The 18,739-nt window shown below is 48.6% G+C and overlaps 1 protein-coding gene across 4 annotated transcripts in view; it reads left to right on the top strand.

The window, feature by feature from the left end:
- Window positions 1-18,739, top strand: part of FLNC (filamin C) — a 124,087-nt gene that overhangs the window by 95,491 nt on the left and 9,857 nt on the right. For all 4 annotated transcript variants that reach the window (XM_083572451.1, XM_083572452.1, XM_083572453.1 and 1 more), the window contains 11 exons: window positions 1,992-2,132; window positions 3,879-4,007; window positions 4,856-5,029; window positions 6,154-6,315; window positions 6,969-7,172; window positions 8,189-8,341; window positions 9,498-9,620; window positions 12,772-13,017; window positions 16,446-16,715; window positions 17,477-17,614; window positions 18,216-18,331. In XM_083572451.1, the coding sequence (XP_083428577.1) occupies window positions 1,992-2,132; window positions 3,879-4,007; window positions 4,856-5,029; window positions 6,154-6,315; window positions 6,969-7,172; window positions 8,189-8,341; window positions 9,498-9,620; window positions 12,772-13,017; window positions 16,446-16,715; window positions 17,477-17,614; window positions 18,216-18,331 (1,856 nt within the window). The remainder of the gene's footprint in view (window positions 1-1,991; window positions 2,133-3,878; window positions 4,008-4,855; window positions 5,030-6,153; window positions 6,316-6,968; window positions 7,173-8,188; window positions 8,342-9,497; window positions 9,621-12,771; window positions 13,018-16,445; window positions 16,716-17,476; window positions 17,615-18,215; window positions 18,332-18,739) is intronic.

Here is an 18,739-nt window from a genome sequence, read left to right on the forward strand (position 1 = left end):
TTCGTTCTCAAACTTAATCCATTCCAGAAGTCCATTCCAAAACCAATCGTGTGCCTCCTTGCTAGGGAACCAAGGCTGAGCTTGGCAGTCCCTGCGCAATGTTGCTTAAAAGTTACCTGTGCCTTTACCATTTACAGTGGTACCTTGGTTCTCAAACTTAAACCGTTCCGGAAATCCGTTCCAAAACCAAAATGTTCCAAAACCAAGGCGCACCTTCCCATAGGAAGCAATGCAAAATGGATCAATCCATTCTAGACTTTTAAAAACAACCCCTAAAACAGCAATTTAACATGAATTTTACTCTCTGATGAGACCACTGATCCATAAAATGAAAGCAATAAACGATGTACTGCAGTCACACAGTCAATCAATCCACCAGGAGCTGAACTGGGTTGCACACAGTCACAAAGGCAAAACAAAAAAAAGAGTCACAAAAACAAAAACGCAAAATAATTAGCAAAAACAGACAGACTTCAGCATAACACTCAAAACGGAAGTGTGGCACTTAAAATGGAGCACATTCAGCTTCCGAAAAACCTTTGCAAACCAGAACACTTACTTCCGGGTTTGCAGGGTTTGGGTTCCAAGTTGTTTGAATACCAAGACGTTTGAGAACCCTGGTACTTGGTATTTGGTTTTCCAGATTAATATTTTGCCGTTGCATATCCAACATACAACATACAAACAAGATTTCAAAGAATTTCCTGGACTTACAGTGGTGCCTTGGTTCTCAAACTTAATCGGTTCCAGAAGTCCATTCCAAAACCAGGCGTGTGCCTCCTGGCTGGGGAACCAAGGCTGAGCTTGGCAGTCCCTGCGCAGTGTTGCTTAAAAGCTACCTGCACATTTACCATTTACAGTGGTACCTTGGTTCTCAAACTTAATCCATTCCCGAAGTCCGTTCCAAAACCAAAATGTTCCAAAACCAAGGTGCGCTTTCCTATAGAAAGCAATGCAAAACGGATCAATACGTTCCAGACTTTTAAAAACAACCCCTAAAACAGCAGTTTAACATGAATTTTGCTATCTAATGAGACCATTGATCCATAAGATGAAAGCACTAATCAATGTACCGTACTCTAAAATAAATAAAACAGCATTGTAGATTAGGAAAATTAAAATTATTTTTTTTCCTTACTTGCACTGATAGTCATTGTTTGGAAGGGGGGCTTTTATCCATTTCCGCAATCACACAGTCAATCAATCAGTAGCTGAACTGTGTTCCACACAGCCACAAAAACAAAAAATAAAACCTGCATACAGCAACAGTGTTTTGTAGGCTGCTATGATGCAAGTCATGGGCCCCGCCTGCTAGCCTGCTCCCTAAAATATCACTGGTTTGCCCCTCTCTATATATAGGGTGCCTACATTCTGGATGGACTGGTTGCATGTACAAAATGTGCAAATGGCTTGAGATACCTATTAGGTCCATCAATTACCATATAGCATATATTCAACACAAAAAACAGCGACAATTTTTTGTTGACAAAGGACAGCTGGACGTAGAAAGGACCCCATTACCTTCAGTAGCTGAGGGCCTCATCGAACCTAAATCCGTCCCCGTCCCCATTGCTCAACTTTAGATTGCCATGCCAGCCAGACTTAGTGGCACAGCCTCATTGAGGACTGGAGAATTGATGAATGTTGAGAGGGGAGGGACCAAGCTCTGCGCTGCAGCTAAGGACGCTTGGCCCACAGGAGGTCCCAGAGTTCAAGGGATTCCGACTCAACATTAAAACAATAAAATTGAAATTATTATGAGGAAGGACTTCCTGATGGTGAGAGGAGTTTGACAGCAGAATGGACTCCCTCGGAAGGGGGCAGATTATGGGGTGGGCGCAACTCTTAGGAACACAGCAGGCTCCCTTCTACGGAGTCAGGCGAGGTTTCTGAGTCTGGCCCCAATCCACGGCTCTTTCCTCATCATACCTTCAGGTCTTAACAGCGTTCCCTTTCCCTCCCCTTTCCCTTCCCCCCTCCCCGGTCTCCAGGCGAGGTGCGGATGCCTTCTGGCAAGACGGCACGGCCGCACATCACCGACAACAAGGATGGCACCGTGACGGTGAAGTACGCCCCCGTGGAGAAGGGTCTGCACGAGATGGACATCAAGTACGATGGAAACCACATCCCAGGTGAGAGGTCCTGCCGGGGATTCTTCGGCTTCGATTCCTGCATTGCGACGGGTTGGGCTGTATGACCTCTGAGGGGCCCCTTCCAACTCTGCAACATTATGGTTCAGTGGTACAAAGCATTTTTGAAAGCCACTGCATCCCAAATGGCCCCAGTCTCCTTCCCACTCCTCCTTTCCTGCGGGGTTTCTGTGGTCCTCTGCCGCGGATTTCGTCCCGAACCACACAATTGTGATCCTTAAGGCAGTTTGTGTGGTCAGAGCAACAGCGGCACAAAGGTGGAGCTCACAGACCCATGAATCGCACTGGCTCACATAGAGGAATCCTCGTGCCTTAGCCGACACATTTGTAGAAACCGAGTCACGTTGTCAGAGGAAAAGCACGCCTGCGTTATCAGAGCAGGGAGCGGCCGCCGAGACCACATAACACTGGTCTTGTAAGACCATCATTGGCTCCCAGTATGTTTCTGAGCACAATTCAAAGTGTTGGTGCTGACCTTGAAAGCCCTAAATGGCCTCGGCCCAGTAGACCTGAAGGAGCGTCTCCACCTCCATCGTTCTACCCAGACACTGAGGTCCAGCGCTGAGAGCCTTCTGGCGGTTCCCTCCCTGTGAGAAGTGAGGTTGCAGAGAACCAGGCAGAGGGCCTTCTCGGTGGTGGCGCCCGCCCTGTGGAACGCCCTCCTATCAGGTGTCAAGGAAATAAACAACTATCTGCATTTTAGAAGACATCTGAAGGCATCCCTGTTTAGTGAGGTTTTTAATGTTTGATGTTTTCTCATGTTTTTAATACATTGGAACCTCGGGTTGTGAACGTGATCTGTGTGGGAAGCACATTCGCAACCCGCAGTGCTGCATCTGCACACGCGCGTGATGCAATTTGGCGCTTCTGCGCATGCTCAAAGCGCGATTTAGTGCTTCTGCACATGTGCGAGCGCCCAAACCCGGAAGTAACCTGTTCCGGTTCTTCCAGGTTTCGGTGCGTCCGTAACCTGAAAACGTCTGTAACCCAAGGTACCATTGTATTCTGTTGAGAGCCAGATGGGCAGGGTATAAATTATTATTATTATTATTATTATTATTATTATTATTATTATTATTATTATTGAGCTGGATGCCAGATTCAGTGAGCAGAGCACTATAATCGAATTTGGGAAGATTCAGGACATATGAAAGTCTCACGCCCACTGACAGTTTTTACATCTTCAGATGTACTGTCCATGCATATGCTAAAATTTCCACTGCAACGCCCCCCCCCAAGTTGCGCACTGGGGTTTATTGGGGTTTTCGGTAGTGGAACCCGCCCTCCCACCAGATGTCAAAGAGAAGAACAACTACCAGACTTTTAGAAGACATCTGAAGGCAGCCCTGTTTAGGGAAGCTTTTAGTGTCTGATGTTTTGTTGTATTTTTAATATTTTGTTGGAAGCCGCCCAGAGTGGCTGGGGAAGGGCAGGCAGATGGGCGGGGTATAAATAATAATTTATTATTATTATTATTATTATTATTATTATTATTATTATTATTATTATTATTTCACTCCAGCATCTTCAGAGCACCCCCACCCAACCTGTTCTCCAAACCTCCCCTGAATTCTCTGATCCCTCTCTCTTGTGCATGTCTACACGTAAATCGGCACACATTTCTGAGCACCAGAAATGGAGGGAATTAGAAATCTTTTTCAAGCCGCCTGGCCTGGCCTGGCCTGGCGCTGTGCCCCTCCAACTGACGTCTCTTATCTCTGCACCTAGGGAGCCCTCTCCAGTTCTACGTGGATGCCATCAACGCCCGCCACGTCAGCGCTTACGGGCCTGGGCTGAGCCACGGCATGGTTAACAAACCAGCGACCTTCACCATCGTCACCAAGGATGCCGGAGAAGGTAAGACTGGCGCCTCCACCTGGCTTGGGTGTCTGTCTGTCGGGGATTCTGTAGCCGTGACTCCTGCATCGTAGGGGCTGGACTAGATGACCCCTGGGGTCCCTTCCAATCAGAAAGCGCTGCACTTTCCTTCATTTGGAGGTTTTTAAGCAGATGATATAGGGTTAAACCACAGAGCCTAGGGCTTGCCGATCAGAAGGTCGGCGGTTCGAATCTACATTCAAAACCCAACAAGCCTGCTATCCCAGCTATCCCAACCTGGTTAGCCCCCCAAAACTCTGATACCCCATTTTTAAATACAATGCACTCCCATAGAGATTACCTTACACTTCATTTAAAACCAAAATTGCATTTGGGTAGAAACTGTTTCTCCGGCGGCTAGTCCTAGTCTTTATAACCCTGGACCTTCTTCCAGAAGGCAGAAGCTGAAAGAGATCATTTCTGGGGTGCGCACTATCCTGCGCTATCTCTGCAGCTTTCTTATGGCACCTGGAAGCATAGATTTGATCCAAGGTGGGAAGAGTGCGCCCAGTTATTCTCTCTGCAGTCTTTACAACCCTGGACAGCAATGTTGTTTCCCTGACCATGCAGCTCCCAAACCACACACACAGACCACTCTCTGGTGTCCATAGCTAGGGCAAAGTTGCCCCAAGATCCCGCAGGTGATGGAGGAGGGAAGGTGGGCCGGCTAGTACCCGAGGACAGGTGTGGAGGCGAGAGGGATGTCAGGCAGGGCAGCAAGCTGAAAGGGAAGAGAGGGAAAAATAGAGCATTTCTGTGGTATCTGGGTGGAAGGGAGGACCAGCGAGTGCCAGTCCTGTGACCCGGCTGCTTTCTCCTCACCCCAGGAGGCCTGTCGCTTGCTGTGGAGGGTCCCTCTAAGGCCGAAATCACCTGCAAGGACAACAAAGATGGCACCTGCACCGTCTCCTACTTGCCGACGGCCCCCGGGGATTACAACATCATCGTGCGCTTCGACGACAAGCACATCCCCGGCAGCCCCTTCACCGCCAAGATCACTGGTGAGCCTTGCTCTCCAGTTAATGTGGGACGGCGCGACGGCACTTCTTCCCCTTTCGCTGTTGGGTCCACTCTCACTTCGCACCCACCCCGCAGAACACCAGTGACCCGAATTCCTACAGACTGCCCTGGATTATTTTGTGGGGGACTTGCATGAGGGGAAACTTAATACAGCAGTAGCTCTGGTTGCGAACGGGATCCGTTCCGGAGGCCCTTTCGCGACATGAAAAGAACGCAACCCACAGCGGCGCGGGGTATAAATAGGACACTCGTACCTACGAGACCACCTCTCCTGCTATGCCCCGCAGAGGACCTTAAGGTCCATAAATAGCAAGACCCTAGTGTTCCCGGGCCCTAAGGAAGTCAGATTAGCCTCAACCAGAGCCAGGGCCTTTTCAACACTGGCCCCAGCCTGGTGGAACACTGTCTCTCATGAGACCAGGGCCCTGCAGGATCTGATTTCTTTCCGCAGGGCCTGTAAGACAGAGTTGTTCCGCCTGGCCTTTGGCTTGGGATCAACTTGATCCCCTTCCCCTCTTTCTTTCTTTTTTCCTTTCTCCTCCTGTGAAGAGGCTGCATTTTAATGTTTTAATGTTGTCTTTTAATCTTGTTTTTTAAGTTGTATTTTAATCAACTTGTTTTTATTATTGATTGTTAGCCGCCCTGACCCCGGTCTTGGCTGGGGAGGACGGGGTACAAATAATGATAATAATAATAATAATAATAATAATAATAATAATAATTTTATTATTTATACCCCGCCCATCTGGCTGAGTTTCCCCAGCCACTCTGGGCGGCTTCCAACAGAATATAAAAATACAACAATCTATTAAACATTAAAAGCTTCCCTAGTAGAGACTAAAGCTGTATATTATGATGTAAACGTAACGGTTGGGCAAGGCGAGGTCACAAAATGAGGGCCCTGTTCTAACAAGGGAGAAGAATCAGAATACAGTAGTACCTCTGGATACACACACCTCTGGTTGCGTATCCTTTGGGTTATGCACGCAGCACATTTTGGGGGTTTCGCCGCGCGTGCATGCGCAGAAGCGCTCTATGCACCGCTGTATTTCTTCTGGCGTCCCCGCCTTGCACTCGGTCTCGCTCACAGACTTCTCCTTCCCAGGCGACGACTCCATGCGCACCTCCCAGCTGAACGTGGGAACCTCCACCGACGTCTCTCTGAAGATCACCGAGAGCGACCTGAGCCTGCTCACTGCCAGCATTCGTGCGCCGTCTGGCAACGAAGAACCCTGCTTGCTCAAGCGCCTGCCGAACCGGCACATTGGTGAGTTTGCTGACAGTTTTCTCCTTTTCTCGTTGTTGCAAATTTTGCTCACCGACAGACGGAGGAGACCTGTGAAAACTCGCAAAGGTGTGCTCTCTTGATGCCTTAACTTTCTTTTTTTAAAACAATTTTTATTAAGTTTTCCATTTAACAATCCAATCATATCACATTAATTATTCCAAATTATACCAATACATATCATAAAGTCCCAATATTTTGCCAGATTATAAATTTTTGTTGGGGTTTCCCATGCTTCGAGTTCAGTAAGGGTCCAGTCATCTCATATTACTGCACCCAATTCCTTAAAAAATAAAATAATAATTTTTATTAAGTTTTCCATTTTAACAATCCAATCAGATCACATTAAATATTCCAAATTATACAGTTACATAAAGTCCAAATATTTTGCCAAATTATAAATTTTTGTTGGGGCTTCCCATGCTTCAAGTTCAGTGGGGTCCAATCATCTTATGTTTCTACTGCCTTGAGTTTCCAATAGTTCCTCCTGGTGTTATCCTTCCTTCTTTCATCTTGCTGCACCCAATTCCTATGGGGCTCGTTTTGTTTGGATAGGGGAGCCCCAGGGTCTGGGGGGCTCTGCTGCTGCTGCTCCCGTTCCCCCTTGCACTGACTCTTCCCTCTCCCCCCCCCAGGCATCTCCTTCACCCCCAAGGAGGTGGGAGAGCACGTGGTCAGCGTGAAGAAGAGCGGCAAACACGTCACCAACAGCCCCTTCAAGATCATGGTGGGGCAGTCAGAGATCGGAGACGCCAGCAAGGTTAAAGTCTCAGGAAAAGGGCTGGTGGAAGGACGGACCTTCGAGGTGTCCGAATTCATTGTGGACACACGCACCGCAGGTGAGGGGAGAAGGGGGGCATGGAGATGCGCCTGTTTGTCTCGGGATAGGAATCGTGGCAACGTAGACTTGGAAGGAACCCCAAAAGTCATCTAGCTCCCAGAATCTTGACTCGATCACACACGGTTTTAGCTTTTCTGTCTTTCGTAAAACCTTTATTGGCATCACATACAACATCCAAAAGGGACGCGGGTGGCACTGTGGGTTAAACCACAGAGCCTAGGACTTGCCGATTAGAAGGTTGGAGGTTTGAATCCCCACGACAACGGGGTGAGCTCTCGTCGCTTGGTCCCAGCTCCTGCCAACCTAGCAGTTCGAAAGCACGTCAAAGTGCAAGTAGATAAGTAGGTACCGCTCCGGCGGGAAGGTAAACGGTGTTTCCGTGTGCTGCTCTGGTCCGCCAGAAGCGGCTTAGTCCCACTGGCCACAGGACCCGGAAGCTGCATGCTGGCTCCCTCGGCCAATAAAGCGAGATGAGCGCCGCAACCCCAGAGTTGGTCACGACTGGACCTAATGGTCAGGGGTCCCTTTACCTTTTTACAACATCGAAAACAAATCAATGGCACAAAACATTTGCTAAATAAAAAAGGCAGAGCAGTCTAACGTCACATCTCTAGGTCTCCAGGGAGATCAGACGTCTGCAGTGAACCTATTATTGAGAGGCTTACACAAGCCTGCAACCAGTTATCTGCTGTGCATTTAAAAGGGGAATGTAACTCTGCTACATGAAGAAACTTGCTAGCGCAAGTTAGGAAGGATATTAATAAACAATATATCCTCTCCTGCTTCCCTGAACATTCCCATAGTTTAAACCAGCGGTTCTCAAATTGTGGGCCCCCAGATGTTGTTGGACTACAACTCCCATCATCCCTGACCACTGGTCATGCTGGCTAGGCATGATGGGAGTTGTAGTCCAACATCTGGGGACCCACAGGTTGAGAAACACTGGTTTAAATGATTCGGCTCTCCCAGAGCGAAAGAGATGGGCCTGACGCTGTCTGCCTCCTTCCCCTCCAGGTTATGGCGGCCTCGGCCTGTCCATCGAGGGCCCCAGCAAAGTGGACATCAACTGTGAGGACATGGAGGACGGCACCTGCAAAGTCACCTACTGCCCCACGGAGCCCGGGAACTACATCATCAACATCAAGTTTGCCGACAAGCACGTGCCAGGTCAGTGCCTTTCTCTCGTCAGCGTGTCCTCTGTGCGTTGCAGACTTCAAGGTTCTAGTCCTCAGCTTCCCGGCCTTCTCTGCTTCCCTGCCCCACCAGCGACACTTGCAAAACATGACCCCAGCCCCAGTCTCTCGCAATGGAGGGGAGGCGGCCGCGGGTCACTTGGAAAGAGGGTTAGGCAAATTCCCGGAGGACGAGATTGCTGTCGATGGCTCCTAGCTAGCATGGCCATGTTCTGCCTCCAAAATTTGAGGCAGCGATGCTTCTGAACGGCGGTTGGTGGACATTGCAGGAGTAGGGAGAGGGCTCTGGTGCTCGGATCCAGTGGAGTGACATTACCTTTTCTAGTTTGGTGTTAATTTCCTCCACTGTTCTTGCAGTCAGCAGTCAGTGGTCCGCGGGAGATACCAGAGCATGCAAAAGTTTCTTTCATTATTCTTTTTAGTCTTTACCTATGAGATTGCTTTTCCCCACGCGTGCCCACTTGACTGGCACTCCTTCTGGTGCCATCTCATACCCGTTCCGCGCTTGTAAGAACTCGATTGTCCAGCACGGCAGTGCTGGCCCTTTGGAACTCCCTGCCAATTAGTTTTCCTTTCAGCACCTGCAGGAAACATTCTAGTTGAGATGCTTAGAGAAACTTGGCGAGGATTTTAACCTTTTTTGCAGGATTTCTCCTTTTTGTATGCTTTAAAGCATGGGTGGGCAAACTAAGGCCTGGGGGCCGGATCTGGCCCAATCGCCTTCTAAATCCGGCCCACAGATGGTCCAGGAATCAGTGTGTTCCCACATGAGTAGAATGTGTCCTTTTATTTCAAGTGCATCTCTGGGTTATTTGTGGGGCATAGGAATTCGTTCATTTCTCCCCCAAAAATATAGTCCGGTCCCCCCACAAGGTCTGAGGGACAGTGGACTGGCCCCCTGCTGAAAAGGTTTGTTGACCCCTGCTTTAAGGTGTTGCCGTAAGATTTTCTTGCCTTACATTTTTTGTAAACCGCTTTGAGGTTCCTCCTGTCCCCAGAAAAACAAACAAACAAGCGGTATATAACTTTGGTGAAATTTCACCCCCGAGCCAAAACCCAGCCGCCTTTTGGGCTTAATTGGGATATAACCGGGATTTCAGGGTAACAGCTATGTGTCGCTGCCTTTCCAGGAAGCCCTTTCACCGTGAAGATGTCGGGCGAGGGGCGCATGAAGGAGAGCATCACCCGCCGGCGCCAGGCACCATCCATCGCTACCATCGGCAGCACGTGCGACCTGAACCTCAAAATCCCAGGTAAGGGGGCACATCTTGGGGAGTGGGGGTTAGGGGGCAGCCGAGGGCCCAGGACCTGAACAGGACCACCAGGGGATTTTGTTTCCACCCCATCCCACCCCTTTCTTCCTTTCTGCTCTGTCACCGGTGTGGTCCAGACTAGAGCTGAAACAACACCTGTTCCACAAATCTGGGATTCCAGTATTTTGAAGAAGAAAACCCTTTCCTTTTCTTTCTTTTACATTTTTATTAATTTTTTAACATATCAGTTCCAGCAATCATACAACATATCTTCCCATCTTATATAATATTTTTGACTTCCGTCAACACCTCTGATGATTTTCCGTTCTTTATCACTTATTCTACAATTCTTAATTCCCTATTACATTTAATTATCCTTAACTAATAACTCTTATCGTAGTCTTTCTTGCAACATTTCAAATAATCCACCTTACAAAACTTCTTGCAGTCCTGCTAGCGTAATCTGTTCATCACAATTACTTTTCAAATAGTTCATATATTTGCTCCAGTCTTCTAAGAATCTCTGATCCCGCAGGTTTCGAAATCTTCCTGTTAAATTATCTAATTCTGCATAGTCCAGAAGAAAACCCTTTTCTCCCTCTTTTGTAACCCTAGTTAAAACTTTGCATAGTTTCAGCATTTTGCCAAAATGGCAAAAATGACCGGAAGAATCAGAAACCGGGAAGACCAATATGTTAATAAGGAATAGGGGGAATCTTTAATCTTATCTTAAAAACCACTGTAGAGAGCTAAAGTCGTTAGTGTGGTCGGAATATCACTTGTAGTTTAATGGTGGATTTTGGTACACAAGGGAGATGCAAAAGATTCGGGTTATTATAAAAGACGCAGGAGGAAAGGACTAGCAATAGGACCCACCAAGGGGAGGAGGGAAGTCCAGGAGATTCTGTGGAATATTGTATGTTGATACGTTATTGTAAAATTTTAATTTGAAAAACCCAAATAAATCAATATACGGAAAAGCAACAACTATGCGTAGTTAACCTGCCACAGGAGGCAGCGACTGCCAACTTGGATGGCTTTGTGGCTTCGTGTTCTGGTTTTGGCAGGCGGGTCACCTGTTCCTGCCACGGGGCACCCAGAGCCATCTAGTCCACCCTTGGTGCTCCATCTTACATTCTAAGTATTGCTATTGCTGCAGGATACATCTGAGTTCCTGGGGTTTCCCAAGAGGCAGGGAGAGTGAGAGGGGGACTTGTTGGAGTCAGAAACGATTCACTGCCTTGTTTGCCTTTTCAAAAACTTGCATTTGCTTAGCCCAGGCATGTCCAAAGTCCGTTTTGGGGGCCTAATCTGGCCTGCCAGTCGGCTTAATCTAGCCCCTGTGGCAGTTTATTTCCTGGGGTAAAATCCTAAAAAAACCTCAACAACTTCAATCCTAATGAAAGCTAAACAACTTTGGGGTAAAATCCTAAAAAACCCTCAACAACTTCAATCCTAATGAAAGCTAAACAGCTTTGGTCGGCCCTCATGGCCCTTCACTTCATCAAATCCAGCCCTCTTTGAAAAAAGTTTGGACACCACTGGCTTAGTCCCTGGTGACAGAAAAAAGCCTGCCCAGGTCTAAGTCGGTAGCAGCACCTGTGGCAATGAGGACTAGCCGTATGCCTTTTTAGAACCAATGTGCAAAGGCTTTCACACTTAGAGGCTGAGGGGGCTTCTTCTTGTGGGAATGTTCTGGGTGGCAGGAGAGGATATATTGTTTATTCATAGCCTTTCTAACTTGTGCTAGCAAGTTTCTTTATGTGGCAGAGTTACTCCCCCTTTTTACATGCACAGCAGATAGCTGGTTGCAGGCTCGTGTGAGCCTCTCACTATTATACAATTCAGTATTGAATTGTATATTACTGGTAAGTTCCCTTTAATCCCTCTTAATAGAATAAAGATGCCACAATCTTATTCAAAGATGACAAAAGAAGTTTACTCACATCAGTTCACAGTTGGATCCCTGAAGGCAGACTTAGTTACAAATATGTACATTGGATCTACCCCATATGGGGGAATAATCCCAGTGCTTCTGCTAGCTGAGAGCTAGCAGAGCAGTCCTAGCTGGAAGCTGGTCAAACGAGGAAGGAAGTCACAAAGAGGGAGGTGTGCTGTGTGACTTGCTCTTTTGTTACCTGGACAGGTGAGGTCACGCCCACCTTCTGTCACATGCAAAAGGAAGGATGCTCCAGCCAGGAGGAACAGGAAGTTTCAACTGGCTGGACCAAACATTCCCTGGCATGTCTTCTCTAGCATTTCAAGGAATGTTGTACTTGACTGCCTCTCCTGGATCACATCCCACATTCCTGGTGCAAGGCATAGCTATCAACTTTTCCCTTTTCTTGCGAGGAATCCTATTCGGAATAAGGGAATTTCCCTTACAAAAGGGGAAACGTTGACAGCTATGGTGCAAGGACCCCCTTTCTTTTTTTATCAATTTTTAAAATCGATTTTCCACATTTATAACAAAAATATAACATATAAAAGACACAAAAAGAAACATATTACAATACTGAAAGCAAAATAAAAACACTTCTTACTTCTAAAATCCAAATTAACTTTCATTGTGGTCTGACTTCCTCAAATCCCCCCCAAATGAATTTCATTGTGACACCAAGTTCTCCACGATCATCTTCCTAACAAAATTAACTCCTTCAATTTACTATCTTCATCTCTTTTCTTATTGGCTTAAATCCATATTACTGTGCAACATTCTTATTCTAATCCTAGGCCTGTTTGATACTTTCAAGTATTTCCTAATTACCGTATTTTTTGCTCTATAAGACTCACTTTTTCCCTCCTAAAAAGTAAGGGGAAATGTGTGTGCGTCTTATGGAGCGAATGCAGGCTGCGCAGCTATCCCTGAAGCCAGAACAGCAAGAGGGATTGCTGCTTTCACTGCGCAGCGATCCCTCTTGCTGTTCTGGCTTCTGAGATTCAGAATATTTTTTTTTCTTGTTTTCCTCCTCCAAAAACTAGGTGCGTCTTGTGGTCTGGTGCATCTTTTAGAGCGAAAAATACGGTATCTTATATTACAATATTTAGCTAGATCATCTTTAAAATTTCTTCGTGGGACCCTCTTTCTAACCCTCCTGTCTCCCCCCCTGTCTTGCCCCCGCTTCTCCTTCCGCCGCCGCCTCCCGCGCAGGGAACTGGTTCCAGATGGTCTCGGCCCAGGAGCGGCTGACGCGCACCTTCACGCGCAGCAGCCACACCTACACGCGCACCGAGCGGACGGAGATCAGCAAGACGCGCGGCGGCGAGACCAAGCGAGAGGTGCGGGTGGAGGAGTCCACCCAAGTGGGCGGGGACCCCTTCCACAACGTCTTCGGAGACTTCCTGGGGCGCGAGAGCCTCGGCTCTTTCGGGAGCATCGCCCGGACGACCCAGGAGGGTGCGTGGGCGCAGTGTGCTGTGTTGTGGGGTTGCATGGGCCTCTCGTGTGCGCCTGTGTGCGGGGGTTTTTTTGCACGGAGTCGGGCAGAGGTGCGCCTGCGAGCGGGCAGACGTTTAGGAGGTTCGCTCTACACTTAATTGCATGTGCACCCCACTTTTGGGACGGAGGAGCTCAAGGGGGGGGGGCTATGCATGGTTTCCCCCCCCTCACTAGGCCTAGGACCCACGTACCTACGGGACCGCCTCTCCTGGTATGCCCCGTGGAGGACCTTAACACTTCGGTGGTCCTTAGCCGCAAGGTGGTTAGATTGGTCTCAACTAGGGCCAGGGCCTTTTCGGTACTGGCCCCGACTTGATGGAACGCTCTGTCGCAAGAGACCAGGGCCCTGCGGGACTTGACATCTTTCCGCAGGGCCTGCAAGACAGAGCTGTTCTGCCTGGCCCTTGGTTTGGACTCGGTCTGACCCTTATGTTTCCCTCCCCCTAGGGTCTTGATTTATTGGCTATTTTAAAATGAGGCTGCATTTTAAATTGCATTCTAACTTCTACAGTGGTACCTCGGGTTACATACGCTTCAGGTTACAGACTTGGCTAACCCAGAAATAGTACCTCGGGTTAAGAACTTTGCTTCAGGATGAGAACAGAAATCGTGCTCTGGCGGCACGGCAGCAGTGGGAGGCCCCATTAGCTAAGGTGGTGCTTCAGGTTAAGAACAGTTTCAGGTTAAGAACGGACCTCCAGAACGAATTAAGTACTTAACCCGAGGAACCACTGTATTTTAAATTGGTTTTTTTTCTCCCTCTCTTTTTTTGTATTTTAAATTGGTTTTTTTTTCTCCCTCTCAGTCACAAGCACCATTTGAATGGCAATGCCCATCAACTTTTTTTGGGGGGGGGGCTCCATTAGATATTTTATGGGGGGCAAAGCATGGGCGTAGGCAGAGTTTTTGTTAGGGGGGGTCCAGAAAGTTGTTCAGCTTTGGGGGGAGATCATGGGTAAAAATGCCCCCCAAAAGAGAATATTATGGGGGGCCAGGCTTCTGAATTTGAGTATTTTTAATGCTTTTCAATAATTATGAGGAGCTGTCCCCCTGTGCCCATGGAGTAAAGGGGCTTAGCCCCTAGGAGTTGGCTCCTATGCCCTGAAGGCAAAACTGAGGATTTCAACCAAGCGTCTACGCCTTGGGGGCTTGGAGAGGCAGCCCTTTCTTAACGTTGCACGAGAATTTTGCTTATTTGCTATTCACTGCTCTGAAGCTCTTGATATCCTCTCCCTGTGCGTTTTGCCTGTGTCGATTCAGTGCTCCAAACGGAGTTTAGAACTGCATTAAGCTCGTTCATGCATGGTCACAGTATATTTGCGTGTTTTGTCCCAGCACCAACATCTGGTCTCTTGCATGACTCTGAATATTCGCACAAGGGGTTAAGGGAAGAATGCGTCCAGGACCAGAATCTTGCCGAAGCTCCTCTAATTTTAAAGCTTTCGGTGGATATGCAGCTTATTTGTTTCCAAACTGCAATCAACCACCCCAATATTGATTATTTTGTTGAGATTATTCTAGCAAAGTAAATCAGAAAGAAGGGACACGGGTGGCGCTGTGGGTTAAACCACAGAGCCTAGGACTTGCCGATCAGAAGGTTGGCGGTTCGAATCCCCGCGACTGGGTGAGCTTCTGTTGCTCAGTCCCTGCTCCTGCCAACCTAGCAGTTTGAAAGCACGTCAAAGTGCAAGCAGATAAATAGGTACCGCTCCGGCGGGAAGGTAAACGGCGTTTCCATGCGCTGCTCTGGTTTGCCAGAAGCGGCTTAGTCATGCTGGCCACATGACCCGGAAGCTGTACTCCGGCTCCCTCAGCCAATAAAGCGAGATGTGCGCCGCAACCCCAGAGTTGGCCACGACTGGACCTAATGGTCAGGGGTCCCTTTACCTTTACATTAAATCAGAAAGGAAAAGAAAGAAAAGAAAAAAGGAGGAAGAGAATACATTAAGACATTTTTAAAAGCAGAGGAAATCAGCAACAATAAAACAACCATATAAGGCTACAAAACTTTAGCCTTTTAGATGGATAAACATATTGTTTAGATGGATAAACTTGTTGTTTCCCTCAAGGATGTGTTAATCCATGTGTCACTATGGTTTCGAAAAACGCATATTAATATTAAATTTGTCCATGCATAGTCTGCACCTGAAAGTGAACCGTTGATGGGTTGCCAGAGTTGTTATGTCATTTGTCAATTTATTGAAGGGAAACCATATTTCTCCTTTCAGTGATTCAGTATCAGTCTTTTTGCAGATGTGAGGACATGGAAAATGCATTTACATTGACCGATTGCCAGGCCCCATATATTCAGTATATAGTTAAGAGGATGTTATCTTCTAAAAATTATTAGCTCTTTCCCCACCATGATATTTATATACCCTAATACTTCCCCCAGGGACACAGATGGCACTGTTGTCTAAACCACAGAGCCTAGGGCTTGCCGATTGGAAGGTCGGCAGTTCGAATCCCCGCGACGGGGTGAGCTCCCATTGCTCGGTCCCTGCTCCTGCCCACCTAGCAGTTCGAAAGCACGTCAAAGTGCAAGTAGATAAATAGTTACCGCTCCGGCGGAAGGTAAACGGCGTTTCCGTGCACTGCTCTGGTTCTCCAGAAACGGCTTAGTCATGCTGGCCACATGACTGCGGACAAACGCTGGCTCCCTCGGCTTATAGAGCGAAATGAGCACTGCAACCCCAGAGTCGTTTGCGACTGCACCTAACGGTCAGGGGTACCTTTACCTTGAATACTTCCCCCCCAAATTATGCCAGTACTGGTAAAGGTAAAGGTACCCCTGCCCGTACGGGCCAGTCTTGACAGACTCTAGGGTTGTGCGCTCATCTCACTCTAGAGGCCAGGAGCCAGCGCTGTCCGCAGACACTTCCGGGTCACGTGGCCAGCGTGACGAAGCTGCTCTGGCGAGCCAGCACCAGCGCAGCACACGGAAACGCCATTTACCTTCCCGCTAGAAAGCGGTACCTATTTATCTACTTGCACTTAATTGTGCTTTCGAACTGCTAGGTGGGCAGGAGCTGGGACCCAACGACGGGAGCTCACCCTGCCGTGGGGATTCGAACCGCCGACCATGCGATCGGCAAGCCCTAGGCACTGAGGTTTTACCCACAGCGCCACCCGCGTTCCTTTTGCCAGTACTGGACACCTGTTTTAAGGAAGCATTTTCCCTATTGCATCTCCAAACTACAGTCATGAGGACTAGAAACATGTTCCTTCTGTTATGAGCAATTGGAAACAGGAGCCTCGGGCTGCTCTGATTGGCGAGGCTGCATGCGCGTGAGGCTGCTCGGGATTGGCCGGGCCTTTTTGCAGGCTCTCGATTGGCTGGCGGCCTTCTTACGGACTCTCCCCCTGTCTTCCTCCTCGCGGTCCAGGTGAGGCGGGCTTGCAGGCCATGACTGCTCAGGTGACCAGCCCGTCGGGGAAGATGGCGGAGGCGGAGATCATCGAGGGGGACGACAGCGCCTACTCGGTGCGCTTCGTGCCGCAGGAGATGGGCCCCCACACCGTCAACGTCAAGTACCGAGGGCAGCATGTCCCCGGGAGCCCCTTCCAGTTCACTGTGGGGCCTCTGGGGGAAGGAGGCTCCCACAAGGTGCGAGCGGGAGGCACCGGTCTGGAGAGAGGCGTGGCCGGAGTCCCAGGTAAGAGAGCACATGATAGCCTCAATGAACAAATCTTTATTTGCATCAGCCATCCGCCATAGTTGCGTGGCGAGTCCCCCCCTCCAGTGGAAATAAAGACACATGACACAATTATTAAGGTTAATGGACTAAATAAGGCCACAACTTTATTGGTTACAGGTGATGAGCGGTATTGGCTTAGGCATTGGTCCTAACCGACTATATCTGGCTTCAGCCCGTCCGCTTGAAGTCCAGGAAGGGTTAACCACCAGTAGGGGGAGTCCTGCTGATGCACATTAAGTAGGAACTCCCCCGGGGTCACCGTTAGGGGGTGTGCTTTAGACCCTCACCTCCCTAGGCTTCGGACAGGGCCACGCCCCCCGGAATCCTTTGCCGGACTACCCTTCAATATGCAGGGCAGGTGATGGCGCTTCCTTCCTTCTTCCGTCTACAGAGCAATACCAATGCCTAACTGCCAATACCCAGAAAGTTGTGACGATTTGCTATGAGGTAGGCGAAAACCAAGTGGCTGTTGCCAATTTGCCAAGTGGAAAAATTCCTACCAGGCCCCTCAATGGCGACCAACCAAGGTCCATAGGAAGGTCAAGGAAGGAAAACCTTATAGGGCGGGAAAAACAGGAATCGCAGCAGAAGAAAGATAGAATCGAAGATTTGGGAGGTGTTCCTAGGGGTCATCCAGTCCAACCCGCTGCAATTCAGCAGTCCCAACGGAAACATTCCCGACAGGTGGCCTAAAAGCTCCCTCCTCTTTTTCTCCCCAGCCGAGTTCAGCATCTGGACGCGGGAGGCAGGGGCCGGGGGTCTCTCCATCGCTGTGGAGGGTCCCAGCAAGGCGGAGATTGCCTTTGAGGACCGCAAAGATGGCTCTTGTGGAGTTTCCTACATCGTCCAGGAACCAGGTAGGGGGTTTTGGGGCAGGGGCTTTTTCGCTGCCGCGGATCACGCTGCTGGTTGATGGGGGGCCCACGAAGAGACACTTAAGCCCCAGCATAGTTTTATTTGTTCCAAAGGATTCTGTGCCCCCTTTCCTTTCACAGAACCCACAAGTTGGCTTGGATGCCCACGGGTTCTAGATGAGAAAGGGAGGGGAACTTGCGTCTCTCCACTTCCTGCGTGATTCTGTAAACTTCTATCCTTTGTGTGGTCCTTCGGAACTCCCTGCCTATTGACGTGAGGCAGGCGCTCTTTTCAGCACCCGCAGAAAACATTCTTGTTTAGGCAAGCCCACGCAGAATGTTTCTGTACCTCTGGTTTTAGCATATTGCCAGTTTCATCTTTCAAACGTTTTATTAAGCTGTCCTTTTGACCGACAATTCTGCTGTTCCTTTCCGTTTGCGAACGAACTGGGTTTTTTTCCTCTTGCAGCCAAGCAGTGCGTAAGCTTAATGAAGCAAAATGTCCCCCATTTACTCGCCTTTTCCCTAAACGATAAAAAAAATCCCAAAAGCTGCAAAGGGGAATTGCTCCACCTCCGGTCTTAACCCCTCCTCTCTCCGTCAGGTGACTATGAGGTGTCCATCAAATTCAACGACGAGCACATCCCTGACAGCCCCTTCGTGGTTCCCGTGGCCTCGCTCTCGGATGACGCACACCGCTTGACGGTTACCAGCCTCCAGGTACCAGCCTGCACAGCCTGATGCCCCCGCAGGACTGTGTACCCCCCCAAGAGGAGTCCTGGAGGGTGTGGCGTTCCCAAAGCAAAGGAAGGATTGGACTCTCATTAACAGAATACACATGAGGCTTGACCAGCAAGACTCTGGAAGGGGTGCCAATAATAATAATTCCTGTCCACCCCTTGGCCCAGGTCGTTTTATTCACAAAAGAACTTTTTACACAGTGTTCGTAAGAACCAATCAGATTTCCTCTGAGCATTTCAAAAACCCCACGTGGGACAAAGACAGATCAGAAGAAATTCTTTTAACTACAAAGAAAGTATTTCCTACTTGAGGATGCATATGTAGCTCAGAGTAAATAAAATAGGAATAAAAGGAGGAATGCATTCAGCAAAACCTCAGAGGTAATAA

This window comes from Podarcis filfolensis (genome assembly GCF_964270895.1).
Source record: "Podarcis filfolensis genome assembly, chromosome: 10".
In the NCBI taxonomy this organism is placed as follows: Eukaryota; Metazoa; Chordata; class Lepidosauria; order Squamata; family Lacertidae; genus Podarcis; species Podarcis filfolensis.